General features: G+C 46.7%; 1 protein-coding gene across 5 annotated transcripts in view; it reads left to right on the top strand.

Moving 5' to 3' along the window:
* The first annotated feature begins 41 nt into the window (after window positions 1-41).
* Window positions 42-16,013, top strand: part of ZNF541 (zinc finger protein 541) — a 31,408-nt gene continuing 15,436 nt past the window's right edge. The window contains exons 1-5 of one of the 5 annotated variants that reach the window (XM_075606868.1): window positions 42-60; window positions 5,582-5,642; window positions 6,065-6,464; window positions 11,229-11,463; window positions 13,559-15,080. In XM_075606868.1, coding sequence (XP_075462983.1) covers window positions 6,170-6,464; window positions 11,229-11,463; window positions 13,559-15,080 — 2,052 coding nt within the window. In that variant the 5' untranslated portion in view covers window positions 42-60; window positions 5,582-5,642; window positions 6,065-6,169. The other 4 variants (XM_075606866.1, XM_075606867.1, XM_075606865.1 and 1 more) reach the window with 4 other exon arrangements.

The following is a 16,013-nucleotide window of genomic DNA, read 5'->3' as shown; positions in this document are numbered from 1 at the left end:
TCCGCACGTGGCTCCTGCGGTGGTGGGGAGCGGTAGGTGAGCGCGAGGGAGGCGCTTCCGGTGAGCACGGGGACACACGGGAGGCGTCGAGAAGAGGGAGGTGGTACCGGTGCTGGGGTCACAACCGTGTGTGACAAGCAGGGCACTGCGGGGACGCGGGGACAGACAGCTGTAATACCCATATGAATAGTATATAATGATATGTTCACACTTATACACAGTGCCTGTATAAGTGCTGTATACATCTGAATGTACAGCTGACTGGACAGGGAGCCTCTATGATGCTAATTATCTGTCTGATCGAATTTTATTTAATTTAAAATATGATACATGGAGGGGGGGCAGAATTCACACAGTTTCTGTTGCATCTATGTCAAGGCGCTGAGCGGGCGGCGCTTGCTGCGGTTACTTATATATATAGATATATGTAAGTCCCTGCTCACGCAGTGCGCGCGCGCTCGTACACGGGCACACGCTCACCTGCACTCGGCGCTTAGATAATCAAAAAAAATGATACTTTCCCGTGCGCTCAAATACCCGCAATGCCTCCCCCCCGCGCGCGTACATGCAGGACACCCGGCACTCATGCTTGGAGCGCTCTCCAAGCATGAGCGTGCTCAGCGCCAGTGGGGACTCAGCCTAATCTGTGCTCATTAAGTAATGATGTATATATAAACAGATTCACACACACAAATATATATATATATATATATATATATATATATATATATATAAAATAATATATGTGTGCTCATTTGCATGTCATTTCCCAGAATCCCTTGCTGCAGTGGAAGTGCTGTTGGCTGGGTGATAATGGTGAAAGACAGGGTTGCAGACCTGTCTAAGACATGCAAATGAATATACAGGAATATTTACAGTTGCTTTAAAATAATATATATATATATATATAAAACGAAATAATTTTAATGAATAGTTGATAAATATATGAACATGTAGGCCAACAACTCACTAATTATGCAATTAATCTGTTACAAATGTATGTCATTGAATGTTAATGTATATGTATGTATATATGTATATATATATATATATATATATATATATATATATATATATACACACACACACACACACAATCACGTTTTAAGTTATGGTAGGTGAAAAAGGCAACAAGAAACCTCCACCGTATTGCATATAGCAAATAAAAAGATCACTTGTGAGCACAATCACGTCTTAGGCAGGTCTGCATCCCTGCCTTTCACCATTATCACCTAGCATACAGTGCTTCCACCGCAGCAAGGGATTCTGGGAATGACATACAAATGAGCACAATGTGTCACGTGTGCTCATTTGCATATAATTTCCCAGAATCCTTTGCTGCAGTGGAAACACTGTATGCTGGGTGATAATGGTGAAAGACAGGGTTCGCACACAACACGTTGTGCTCATTTGCATGTCATTCCCAGAATCCCTTGCTACGGTGGAAGCACTGTATGCTAGGTGATAATGGTGAAGGGCAGGGTTGCAGACCTGCCTAAGACATGTGAGTGTGCTCACAAGTGATCTTTTTATGTGCTATATGCAATATGGTGGAGGTTTCTTGTTGCCTTTTTCACCCACCATAACTTAAAACGTGATGGTAAACCCTACAGCCTTGAAAATTTGCAAAGCCAGCAGTATAACCAACTTCACAGTGATGATACCCATTAAGGTTCGCCATGTCTGTGAATGGTTTCTCTCGCTTTGCATCTGATTCCCATGCTGTGCTTTTAAAGCTGTGTTAACAGCGAGCATTAGCTTATATGGGCTCCATGTAACAATGTTTTTTCAGGCAAAAGGTGACACATTGTGTGCTCATTTGCATATAATTTCCCAGAATCTCTTCCTGCAGTGGAAACACTGTATGCTGGGTGATAATGGTGAAAGGCAGGGTTACATAGTTACATAGTAGATGAGGTTGAAAAAAGACATAGGTCCATCAAGTTCAACCTATGCTAAATTTTGACAACAGATACTTTATCCTATATCTATACTTACTTATTGATCCAGAGAAAGGTTAAACAAAAAACCCCATTAAGGGGGAAAATTAATTCCTTCCTGACTCCAAGAATTGGCAATCGGATTAATCCCTGGATCAACATCCTTCCCATGTATACTTATTTGGTATATCCCTGTATACCTTTCCCATCTAAAAAGATGTCCAACCTTTTTTTTTAACAAATCTATTGTATCTGCCATCACAGTCTCCATGGGTAATGAATTCCACATTTTAACTGCCCTTACTGTATAGAACCCTTTCCTTTGTTGCTGTTGAAATTTCCTTTCCTCCAACCTTAAGGGATGGCCCGAGTCCTTTGTACTACCCGTGGGATGAATAGTTCTTTTGAAAGCTCCTTGTATTGTCCCCGAATATATTTGTATATAGTTATCATATCCCCTCTTAGACGCCTCTTTTCTAATGTAAATAAATCTAATTTAGCTAGCCTCCCCTCATAAGTTAGATTGTCCATTCCCTTTATTAATTTGGAGGCTCTTCTCTGCACTCTCTCTAGTTCCATAATGTCTTTTCTTAGGATTGGTGCCCAAAATTGTACTCCATATTCAAGGTGTGGTCTTACTAGTGCTTTATAAAAGGGCATAATTATGTTTACTTCCCTTCCATCCATTGCCCGTTTGATGCAAGATAAGATCTTGTTTGCCTTTGCAGCTACTGCATGACATTGGGCACTATTGCTAAGCCTGCAGTCTACAAGCACTCCTAAATCCTTCTCCATCAAGGATTCCCCCAATATATCTCCATTTAATTTGTAAGTCGCCTTTTTATTATTGCATCCCAAATGCATAACCTTACATTTATCTGTATTAAATTTCATTTGCCATTTACCTGCCCACGTTTCCAGTCCAGTCTCTCCAAGTCCTTCTGAAGAGAAATTACATCCTGCTCTGATTCTATTACCTTACACAATTTAGTATCATCAGCAAAGATGGAGACTTTGCTCTCTATCCCAACCTCAAGTTCATTAATAAACAAGTTAAAAAGCAGGGGTCCCAGTACCGATCCTTGAGGTACTCCACTCACGACTTTAGCCCAACCTGAAAAAGTTCCATTTATGACAACCCTCTGTTGTCTGTCCTTTAAACAGTTTTCAATCCAGGTGCTTATATTATTACTGAGTCCAATTTTCTTTATTTTGTACACCAACCTCTTCGCGATGCTGCGTGCGCGTCTGCGCTTCCATCTGCTGGGCGATGTGTGATCATCCCCAGCAGACGGAATGATCCGACATGCGGGGGTGGGCGGCGCAGTGTCACGGGCGCAGAGTGGCTGTGTGTGTGTACACTGAGAGAGGGGGGGCCCCGGCCCCCTGTCCCTACTGCCGAGTCTCTGGTCAATTTCAGCAGCCAATCAATGTAAACGTCTGGACATTGATTGACTGCTGAAATTGACGTCACGCTGCTACAGCCGGAGATCACAGTTTCAAAAGACACCCGCGACTGCAGCAGTGTCGACGCCGTACTTTGCAGCCAATGGTAGTTTCAATACCGAACACTACCATTGGCCGCCAGGAGTCTGCCACGAACGCGCACGCGCACACATAAGCGCGCGCTGTGTGAGCGGGGCCTAAGACATGTGAATGTGCTCACAAGTGATCTTTTTTTATATATATATCTATATATAAAACTGAAAATCTTGGTTGTGTGTCTGTAGACAATGTCATTGGTCCGTCGGTCCGCCCGCCCACGGCTCTCATTGGCCGGTGTCTCGCCCCCCCCCACGGCTCTCATTGGCCGGTGCGCTCTAACCCACTGTTACACTCACACACCACACTCAAACAGCTTGAGCCTCTCATACGTGTCACACCCCAGGCCTTTCTCATAGTGCCTGAGAGTACCCTGCGGATTCCATTCGGCCATCCTGAACCACTCACCCCTGGACATGCTGACAGCCCTGGACATGCTGACACCCCTGGACACGCTCACCACCAACCAAAGTCAGTGAAACCCTTTCTGTTGCGAACGGCGCCCCACCCTCTCACCCCTCCGGCCTTGCCATCCTCGCCTGACTGTCCCGCTCCCTTTTCCCCCCTCTGCCCCGCTTACGTCGCCAGCGGCACCTCACTATCCCACGCGCCCCCCTTGACCGCTCACCTGCAGCACCTGTCCCGCTCCCCCTTACCATCCCTGTGTGCGGCGCCTGTCCCGCTCCCTTACCATCCCCGTGTGCGGCGCCTGTCCCGCTCCCCCTTACCACCCCCCTGCCGCTGAAATATGCCTGCCAGCGCAGACACTGTCTCGCTCCCCCTTACCTCCCCCCACCCCCCCTCACCAGTGTTCCAGGCCCCCTTTCCCCTAGCTCCCCACCCCCCACCATCCTTCCACCTCCGTTGCGCGCGCAACCACCTCTGACATCACACAGCTGGGAGACGCCGTCCTCCCACCTCCCTTAACCGCCACACACCTGGGACTACACCACAACACCCACCCACAACCACCCCCACACCACTTTCACCCCTCCGCCCTTGCCTCCCCCCTCTCACCCCTTCACACCGCCATCCTCCGCCCAAACCCCAAGCCCCCACCCCCCTCTTAGCCCTCCGGTCTTACCCCAAGCACACCGCCCTCACACCTCCGCTCTTTACTCCTCCACTCTTACTTCAACCACGACGCCACCACCCCCCTATCACCCCTCCGCCCTTGCCACCGCCATCCTCCACCCTAACCTGCGTCTTCACCCACCCCCCTTTCACCCCTCCGCCCTTCCCTCCCACCCCTCCGCACTTGACACACCCTCCCTTGACACACCCCCTCTCACCCCTCCGCTCTTACCGCCACCTCCACCCTTGACACACCCCCTCTCACCCCTCCACCCTTACCGCCCCCTTGACACACCCCCTCTCACCCCTCCGCCCTTACCGCCCTCTTGCCACACCCCCTCTAACCCCTGCCCAATCATCCTACTTCACAAAGTACATTGTACTGGTGTTTCTTTACACCAAATTTTTTTCCCAACAACTACATCAAATGATTTTACGCATTTACATCCCGGGCAACGCCGGGTATATCAGCTAGTATATATATATATGTACACGAATATCTTAAGATGTGCTTTCACAAATTTTTCTTAGGCTGCGGCCAGGCAGGGAGCAAGCGCGCTGGTGCTCATGCGCAATGACGTCATGCGCTCCCACTCGGCCGGGCGATTTGTGTCCGACTAGATGCGCGCGCATGGGGGAGATTCGAGTGGGCGTGGGCGTGGCCAAGACATCACGGAGCTGGTTTGCCCTCATTGGGCGAACCGCTCACGTGACGAGCGAGTGGCAGATTCAAATTTGCTTGCTTCTGCAAGCAGCTAAGCGCCGAGCATGCGCAGGCACTCACTCACGCTGGCCAAACACATTGCAGCAATGTGTTTTATCGTGGCCAGTGTGAGCGCGCCCGCCCGCTCAGCACCACCCTGGACGAGGCCTTATATTTCATAAACGCAACAGTGCTCAAAACTTTCCGTAATTTCACCAGTGTTTGACATCATTTTGTGAAAATGGCAGTGTATAAAAGTTAATGTGACCTTAATTTATGGTCATACGACTTGGCAATTGACTCTTTGTTTCTACATTTGTAGTGGGAAAAGTGCAAATTTCGCCTGGTTCGCGAACTCCAGAGACAAATTTTGCACATCTCTGGTTGGTATACAGGTATATAGGGATTAACAGATCATTTTATTTCTGCTTGTTAACAAATAGCTCTTTCTAATGTGAGTAATCTGTCTATGTAATCTGAATAAGTATGCTATATACTTATTGTAATGTACACATAAATGATAATGTAAAATCATTTAATCTGTCCCACCCAAATGCAGTTAATATAATATAAATGTGTTTGGTACATGTATAGACTATAAACATGTGCATGTATTTTATTAAGACATGTTCATATTTGTACAAATGTATAAATGTACAAGTGCACCAAAATAAGGGTTGTTAGAAATCTGATTAATACTGATCAAATATTTAGCATTCCTGCAAACAATATGTTTGATAAGATATACAAGTTGGTCTGATAAGAAACACAATTGTAATTGCATGTGTTCTCCTTTATTGTGTAGGGATACCAGCTTGGTGTGGTGATATGTGAGCCTGGATTCGCTTTTCTAAGCACACAGAGCGGGTCACTAGATTTTAAGGCAGCGTGTTCACTGGGCCAGGTGACGATGAGTCTGTACAGCCTGAGCGATGAACATGCCCTTCAGTCTGAAGTCCCTCTTCCAGGCTTCCTTGAAGGTCACGGAGTATATGGCTCCCAAGATTTATGTCAGAACATTGGTGACCTTATATACTCAGAACACCCTGACCTGGATTTGGATCCGAGTTTGCACTCCACAGATGTTGCTGGGGATACCATGCAGGATAATTTGAACAAGCTTTCCTTGTATGCAATGAGAGAGAGCGAGTCCTCCAGAATCCGGGAGGATTCGTCTGATTCGGATTCCATGCTCTCCCTGCAAGGTGAGCGAGATACAGTTATTGTGTATACAAAAGAAAAACCCTCGCTATCACTTCAGGAGCTGCTAAGCCTTTGCAGGGGAAATATCTGTAACACTTGCATTAAAGCGGCCATCCAAGCTGACCATTTTTTACGTAGGATTGAAGCGGGGGGTCTCTGCAGTTGAACACCACTAATTTCCACTTCCAAGGACCAACTGCTTCTGAAGATACTTACCTCCGTAGGGGGTGCCGGTAGCCGCTCCGGTACGCTAGCTTGGCTTCATGTAATAGCCGCTTTTCAAAGGATGCAGGCCAATAGGAAGCCGCGTCGTCATCTGGTGCGGCTTCCAATTGTCCCATGTGACGCGGGAGCTTTAAACTTGGAGGCGATACCGTACCCCCTTCGGAGGTACGCATCTCTGGATGCAGGGTCTCCCCAGAGCTGAAATTACTGGGGTTCAGCTCTGGAGACCGTCTGCTTGAATGCTAGGTTTAAAAAAAAAAAAAAAAAAACAGTTTGGATTGCTCCTTTAAAAGTACTAGTGCTAATGGCTAAAATTCACAGTGCATGTACTATGCAGTATGTTAGACTCAATATGCCAAGTGATAGAGAAGATTTTAGGGCAATCATTTGAATGAAACAGATCTCTTTTCCAGCATTGAGAAGTGGCTTTACAGTATATTGAATTCAAAATTTTCTGTGGGTGATGATTCAATTCTTTAGGTTAGTATGTTTTTCCTACAATAATCTTGTGGCTTTAAAAGTGTGGTATAATGCACAATGTAAAATCTGTTTAACAGTTCTGTTTTAAAAAAAATCCCAAAAGCTAATTGCATATATGCATACTTACATAGTTACATAGTAGATGACGTTGAAAGAAGACATACGTCCATCAAGTTCACCCTATGTTAAATTTAGACGACTGATACTTATCCTATATTTGTAATTATAGTATTTTGATCCAGAGGAAGGCAAACAAAAAACCCCAGTGAAATATCATCTAATGATATCTCATAAAGGGAAAAAATAAATTCCTTCCTGACTCCAAAAACAAAAGAATACATTGCACTCTCTAACTGGGTCCTAGAGATATATATAAAAACAGATAGATACTACTTTCTTAAGGGGTACAATTACCTCTTGAGCTGAAGTCTCTTCCTGGTGCTCAAACCCCTTTCAGGATATATCCAGGATCCTTAGTGCAAACAAACATGGAAGAAAATAGGAGAGCACAGGGTGAGAGATATAATACAAAGTTAGTGCTTAGAATATGATAATAGAGACGTAATGTCATGCAGTGAGATGCTAATTAGCTGGCTACAAATCTTTAGTGCGTGCACCAAATAAAGCACTATAACGTCAGACTAAATGGTGATAGGTTGAAGTGGGTGAGGTGTACAGTGGAGGAATAATAAACTGATAATATTAGCACTCACACGGGCCTGTGTGAGCATGTGGGTGATAAAGGTATCTTTACAAGTGGTCCTAAGAAGACTCTTGTGTGCAGTTGAACCAATCTCCAAGCCTGATTAGTGAAGAGGAGGGAGGTGAAAGGCACAGGGTGGGCTAAAAAGGGATAACACTGACACGGCCCTGTGTGAGTAAATATACATCAGGGATCCAAATACTGGCAATCAGATTTCTACTTGGATCAACATTAGTGATGTACCGGGTACCCGGAAATTACCCGGGATCCGGCATACCCGGCCATATTTCACTTACCTGGAAATTACCCGTCCCACGGCGCTGGAACTGTAACGGGTGCTCACCACAAACAGGACGGCGAGGCTGAGGTGGGGATGGTGGGAAACACAGGCCTGCAACCAAGTCAGAGTGCAGAGTGAAGGTCGTGAAGCCGGGTCAGAGTAGGAGATGTCAGAGTGGTCGTGGTACTTGCCGTGGTCTAGGATAGGAGAGATCGGATAGTCGTAGTGCAGAGCCGGGGTCCAGGAGTAGAGAAGGTAGAAGTCCAAATACGAGCCGAAGTCAGGGATCAGAGAAGACGGAGGTCCAGATACAAGCCGAAGTCAAACAGGAGCAAGGAAGGCAAGGCAAGGGTTAACAAGGCAACAGGAGGCAGCAGTGTCCAAGAGGCAAGCATTTCGTTACATAAACAGAAGTTTATGCTCAGCCAACTAGCAGCAGGGTTTTCTGAGCATTTAAGGACCTGGTAGCCAATAGCTGGTTAGTACAAGGCTGCAGAGTAATGAATGAGAACCGCCCCCTCAGACATATTCAGTCCACTGATAGGCAGCGGCGGGGAGAAGAGCAGATGAGGAATAATTAGAGAGAGCCAGACTTCTCAGAGCCGTGCGGCGCCTGCGTGTAGCTTGTGTGCGATGTGCATCACCCGTAATGTCACGGGGCGGAGCCTGAGTGCAGTGCGTGCGGTGTCCCCCGACTTGGTAGTGCGTCATACGTCGCGGGACGTGCCATGGGGGCAGAGCCTGGACACGGTGTGTGCAGTGCCCCCCAACCTGGCAGCGTGACGTGCGTCACCCGTCCTTGTCACAGAACGCATCACGAGGGCAGGGCCGAAGCCCAATCCCCACAGGAAGCCAGTGCCAGGTACTTCCGTCCTGCTGTGCTCCCTCGGTCCTCCTCAATCACCCCCCCCCCTTCTTCCAGGGGGGCAGGAGAAGAAGACACAGAACGGCAGGAGCAAGGCAGCAGAAGAGGAGGACAGCAGCCTGCAGAAGACGTGAGGATTAGACCTCGACCCCGCCCCCGTGGTGCGCCCCACGACGGGAGGGGTGACGGACCTTACTCTGAGGTTCTGCATAGGAGTCGTGCTGTCAGTCGGGTGGGCATCGCACGGATCGGCCTTAGGCCCTGCTCCCGTAACGTCACGGGTGACGCTTCTCGTGCGAGTGCTGCGCGCAAGCACCACATTCCCACTAAAAGAACCGGACCTAGGCTCCGTACCGCATCCCGTGACGCAACAGAAGGCACTCCTGCTCACACTCCACACCGGCACCGCATCCCCAGGGACATGCGAGGGGTTAAAAACATCAATTATTCTGCACCTGCTCTTCTTCCTACCCCTGCCTATCGGTGGACTGAATACATCTGAGGGGGCAGTTCTCAGTCATTACCCTGCAGCCTTGTACTAACCTGCTATTGGCTACCTGCCCTATTTATGCTCATCAAATCCTCCAATTTGGCTGAGCAGAAACTTCTGTTTATGTTTCGAAGTTCTTGCCTCAAGCATCCTGCTGCCCTGCTGTTGCTCTGCATTCTGTCTTGATTTCTCTACCTTTGACCTCAGCTTGTACCCGGACCGATGCCTTCTCTGACCCCTGACTTCGGCTTGCATTTGGACTCCCACCTTCTCTACTCCTGGACCCCGGCTACGCACAACGACCATCCGACTTCTCCAATCCTAGACCACGTCGAGTACACGAACATCCGACTTCTCCAACCCCAGACCACGGCGAGTATCACGACCATTCTAACTTCTCCTACCCTGACCCAGCTACACGACTATGACTCTGCAATCCGGACGTGGTTGTAGGTCGGAGTATTCTGACATCCCCACCTCAGCCTTGCGGTCCCATTCTGTTTGTGGTAAGCACTCGTTACATGGACACTGAAAAGCAAACTGGGGATGAACTTCTCCCTTTCCTATTGTTTGCGGTACGAGAAGTTCCCCAAGCCTCCACAGGTTTCTCCCCTTTTGAGCTCCTATATTGACGCCAGCCACAGGGTATTCTGGACCTACTGAAGGAATCCTGGGAGGAGGAGCCCTCCCACTCCCAATCCAAAGAATACATCTGAGTCCTTCATCCAGCACTCAGAAGGTTAACCCAGTAAGAATACTTGGGCAATCAGGAAGTAAGCTGAGACAACTGACAACCAGCTTGATAAGGAGGCTACTGCTTGTAGTAGGTGGCTGACTCAGACTACAGAGCTGTCTTGTGCAAGCTCCTATCCAGGAGGATTTCCTAAACTCTCTCTAGGGACAGAAATTCCCAAACAAAGATACAGTAAGGACCTTAATATTGTTCCATAACTATTGTGTATTTTTAGGGGTTGGGAACTGGACAATGCCAGCCAGCCAGAGAGATAGGGCCTGGAATGTTTAGCAAGATCACCCTATGGGGAGTAGGCGTTCTTTTTATGAGTTTTGTTTTGCCTTAAAGGGACAGTATGCCCAAATGTTTATTTGTGTTGTGGAGACATAAAACCACTCAACATTTGGTTTACCCTGAAACTACACGTGTGGACTATTGTCTGACCTCGCCTACAGGCTGTCCTACCGCAGTCCTATATTCTTTTTTCTAATCTTTTTGTTGTTAAGGTACTTAAATAACTTTTTATGGTTGATCTTACTTTCTATAGCAGTCCTTTTTTCATCTTAAATTTTGCAAATCTGATTACCCTTTTGCAACTTTTGTTGCATACCTTATAATTCTGATATGATGCCTCCGTCCCTTCTGACTTTAACTGAACTGTAATCATATGTAAAAATGATCTGTGGTGGTCTATCTGTCCCTCCAACCACAGGGGGACTCGGTGACACGGACAAAAGGGAACTGTGTCCCATGAAGTCTGTCTCTCCCACCTCAAGGTGACAACAGAATCGATCTGTTGTCACCTTGACTGTGCTTCACCCTACATGGTGTCCTAGTGATCCATCTTGCCTGTTAGCCAACTGCAGGTTGGTAGAGGGGCCATATCTTGTATGCCATCACATTAATGAAAGCATGCTCCTATGGCTAAGGTATAGCCATTCATCTATAGGATTGCCTGTTAATGTTTTTTTTCTGTGTTTTCTCATTAAGAGCTTGGCCTCATGTGTCCTAAAGCACCAGAAGAAAGTGACTCAGCAACAACCAAGTCCAGCACCAATGGCTCCCACAAAGGGAAATGTCCTCAGACCCCCATGCCAGAGTGTGGGCTGTGCGGGAAGGTGTTTGGCAGTGCCAGCTCCCTCAGCAAACACTGCCTGACCCACAGCCAGGAGAGAGTCCATGTATGCAAAGTCTGCAGCAAGGCCTTCAAACGGCAGGACCATCTGTACGTATCATCACTGCATTCAATTCTGGAGACCATAGTGGTAATTCATTAAACAGATCGGGGCACTATCATACGAAGCTCACATTGAAGTCAGTAGGAGTTTCCAATGCTGGAAAATCCACTTGTCTGGGACGCGTGGAAAATCGGTGCAAACGAGTGGGATGCAGACTCTTTTTCTGTCGATGGTGTGCAGCTTAAAAGCACTGAACTGCAGGCTGTGTGAAGGCAGCGTTCCTATCACTCACCGCTGTAGCCTTGATACTTACGTTCCAAAATGCCTTGCGCCTGCCACTGCGATCTTTCCTTTAAGTGCAAGGCATTGTGGGGCGCAAGATAACCAGAGATAATGAGGTTCTGTGTGGGATCTTTGTGAGTATGAAGGGGGGGGGGGGGATTTATGTGAGTATCTACTATGTATATGTTATTTGAAGGGGTGATTTGTGTGAATATGTAGGGGGGGTCTGTGTGTGTATGAAGGGGGGAGGGACCTGTGTGAGTATGAAGGGGGGATTTGTGTTAGTATCTACTATGTAACTGTATATGTAGTATGAAGGGGGGATCTGTGAGTATCAAGAAGGGAGGATCTGTGGGAATGAAGGGGGGGAGGATTTGCGTGAGTATCTTATATGTAACTGTATATGTAGTATGAAGGGGAGATCTGTGAGTATGAAGGGGGGATCTTTGTGGGTATGAAGGGTGGGTATAAGAGATGTGTGCAGAGGTATGCAAATGGAGACCGTTTAAGGGTGAAATTAATATAAGGCTTTATTGCCTGTTCCTTTAACAATGTAAAAACATAAAAGAAAAACCTACTCCACTTTGGAGAATAACTAGACAGTACTGTATGTGCCCTATCTAACTGGGTGGGTAGCTAGGCTGATTACCACCCCAAACACACTCTGTGCCCAGGTATAGAGGTCTTGTCCCCTTGTCTTGCTGTCAGCATAGAGTCCTTCTATGTGCATCAAGACATCATATTTTCCGCAGGTCAGCCCAGTTGTGGGCTAAGGAAATCTCTGGTCTGTCCTCCTTCTCCTTATGTCAGCCCAAATGTGAGCTAAGGAATCTCCTGTTTCTCACATCAGGCTTTTTCTCAGAGTCCTAATCAGCAAGCTGGAGTCAGGTTGATTGCCTGTGTGCAATTAACCAGCACGCTGCTGGATTTAGAGGTAGTTTCTCTCAAACAGTGATACGTTCCTGTTAAAGGGGGATATGTGTAGATATGAAGAGGGATATGTGTGCGTATAAAGGGGTGGTGGTGTGGGAATGAGAGTGTGTGGTAATCATGGGGAGTTTTTGTGTGATAGTGCCTCAATCAACACTATCCGAGTTTAATGAATAACTTCCTGTATCTCCTGAAGGATATAAATTAAAGGTTGCGCAAAAAATGTCTACTAAAATGGTGCATGGTCTGCATCTTAAGATATTTCAAGAAAGACTAAAGGACATCAACATGTAAATCTTGGAGGAGACAAGGGTGAGGGGAGGTAGAGGAAAGGAGTGAGAGGGAGGATATGATAGACTGAAATATATCAAGGCTTTAAAAAAGGTGCCGGAGGAAAGTACATTTCAGAGAAATAAAAAGTGTTGAAACGAGATCATGCTCTGAAGCTGGAGGATGGCAGCTCAGGACAAATGTGAGGACGTACTTCTTAATGGGAAGGGTGGGGATTTCATGGAATAACCTCCCAACAAAAGTGGCAAAGGCTGATAAAGTGTCTTTTCCAGCGCCAGGTATCCTTCTTTTCCTTAACCCATTGCTACATATGTGAGTTGTGGAGATAACTGGCATTGTGGGAAACCTTGGCAGCTCTAATCTGTATTGTTAACACAATTGGATTTATTTTATGTATTAGCCGTGTTATATGTTCACATTATTTTCACATTTATAGGTTAAACGCTGACAGGTATAGGGTGTTCTAGTTAGTTTATTTCACATTAGGGTTTTACAATAGACAGAAATAGGAATGTGGGCAACATTGGTTTTTATTTGCTGCCAGTTGCTATGCTTCTTATGCACATGCAGTGAAAGGGTTAATCTGTAACATATACCATTTGTTATTTTCACTCACCATTTGGGTTTTCTCCTTTCCAGAACAGGACACATGCTGACACACCTGAAGACAAAGCCTTTCATGTGCATTGAACAAGGCTGCAGTAAAAGTTACTGCGATTACAGGTCTCTGAGAAGACACTACGAAGTCCAACATGGGCTGTGCTCATTGAAGGGGGCTAGCCCCAGGGAGAGCCCCCGTCATGAGGGGCTCCAAAAACATGCACAAGCCGAGCAAAGCAAGTTAACACTGCAGAGCAAGCGGGAGGACCCAAGCTCCTCCAAATCACTCCTCCCCAGTAGGGACCTTCTGAGGTGCTTGGTGACCAGTATCGTGCAGCAGAAACTGGCACCAAGTGTGGGGGCTTCAGAAGAGCAGACCAACAGCAGAAACTCAGCGCAGCTGTGCCACGTGTCCGAAAGTTCTGTATCAAAGGTAAAATCCCAGAACTACGACGTCCTGAGGGAGTGTACATCCTTTCAAAGTAATTCCACATCATCTAGCACGTATACGTTGATTAACACCGCTAATGTGGTTAAGAAAGATGCCACGAATACAGACTCCCTCCCACATGCTGAGGAAGACTCCCTACGGCTGGACCTTTGGCCAAGCGGGGCATTAACTGGCCTCCCGATTTTTGGAAGCCAGAAGATCCAGTCAACGCAGAACTTTTGGGTCAGAAGCACAGTTCCTGGCTCAATAGCAGTGATGAAGGAACAGAGCACAGACTGTAGGCCCATGGACATTTGCTTGGGGGCTCTGAATGAGCTCAATTCCACAGGTGTTTTGCCTCCTTTAAAAGTGTCAGGTGACACCTCGCTGTGGCAGCATTTTGGAGAGCAAAGCCAGCAGACGCCGCCAGGCGAGAGCACATTTCAGCACGATTCAGAATTCAGGAAAGTTGTCCTTCAGGCCCAGGGAAGTTCAGCGACCCAGGAGCAGATTCCAGCTCAGCAGCACCTGTTCCACATGATAAGCAAATCCCATCACTCTATATCCCACAACCAGATCAAAACCCAGCCCAATGGGGCCATTCCCCAAAGCCTGCAAAGACCAGCAGAAATGGTTGTGCAACCCAGCACAGACTTCATAAAATGTGAAGCGCAGGATGACAGCAAGAAAACGACCGAATCGCAGAGGAATCCAACATTTGGGCAGGAACTGGCAAGCTCCAGCCGTTCTACATGCACCTCTGATGCAGGAATCCTTTCAGGGCTTATCCGACTCCCCAAAAGCTTTGTCAGTCTGGGCAGCCTCGTAGGTTATGGAAACCAAAAGGATGGAATTGATCCGCAGCCCGGAAAAGCTCTTACACCAGACGACGTAGCCTCTTTTTTCTGCAGTGCGGGGAAGAGCCAGGCCAAGAATACCACCGACAAGACACAGTCCCGGCTGGGCAGACCGCGACGCACTTCCACCTCCCTCAAGGACAAGCTAAAATTCAACCTATCCAGCGCAGCGTCACCGAGCCAAGTGGCCCTGGAATCCTTCTGCATCCCAAGTGCATCGTTTGACACGGGCAACAGCGTTAAATCAAAACTGACCATTTTCAACAGGATACAGGTTGGTAAACGCAAAAAATGTACAGGTGATCCTAATGCAGTTGCTTTACATAACGTAGGGGCCTATTTCTCAAAGTTTTCTGGCTGCATAACTGGGGCAATAAATCTGCATCAAATATACTCAAGAAAAACATTCCTATCGAAAACAATAAGATTTTCTTCTATGAAAAATCTGCCACAGTATTTTTGCATCAGTTTAGCACCAGGTTTGCAGGTGAAAAACTTTAATGTATGATCCCCATAGTTGCATCAGTATATAGTGTACACACAAGATCACTGATGTTTCATTCCTCAACAAGGCGTTTTTGCATGCATGTTGGTAGTCCATGTATTAACCCCTTCCCTGCAGAGCAATGCATTGTTGACCCCTTTGGCAGCCAGGAGGTTATGGTAAGGACCTTTTTATTCACCAGGTTTCATTTTAAGTAAGAAATGTATGCATCCAGAGACCTGTTAGATTGAGTTTTTTTACATGGTAGAAAAGTTGAAAGAAGAAATACTCACAAAAAGCTGAATTTTATACATATCATTGTAATATGTGTTTCCAATTTCCTGCCTAACTCCTCCTGTTGAAACTTCTCAGACTGCAAGCAGACACACACAGAGCAAAATACACTGATAAACTGAAGCATGATGAACATGTCTTCCCAGATAAATACAAAAAAACATGTTTTATGACTGAATACGTACGTCCTAATGGGCTGCCAGCACGGTTCATCCCCTCATTTGGGAATTGGCAGAGAGCCCCACTAATGATTAGAACAAGTATTTTCTTTCCTGATTATGTTATTGAACATAGCACTGTAACAGGTGAGGTTTCCTGCTAATAACATAAATTAGTTGCTGGACACACGATACTCATTCAGTGCTTCCAGTGGAATCCGTATTTTTACTGCTGTCTCTTCCAGTAATTTAAACATATTACTACTGTTTG

This window comes from Ascaphus truei, chromosome 7 (genome assembly GCF_040206685.1).
Source record: "Ascaphus truei isolate aAscTru1 chromosome 7, aAscTru1.hap1, whole genome shotgun sequence".
Lineage (NCBI taxonomy): Eukaryota > Metazoa > Chordata > Amphibia > Anura > Ascaphidae > Ascaphus > Ascaphus truei.
Note: the sequence above shows the minus strand (reverse complement) of the source record. Positions and strands in the feature narration are given on the sequence as shown.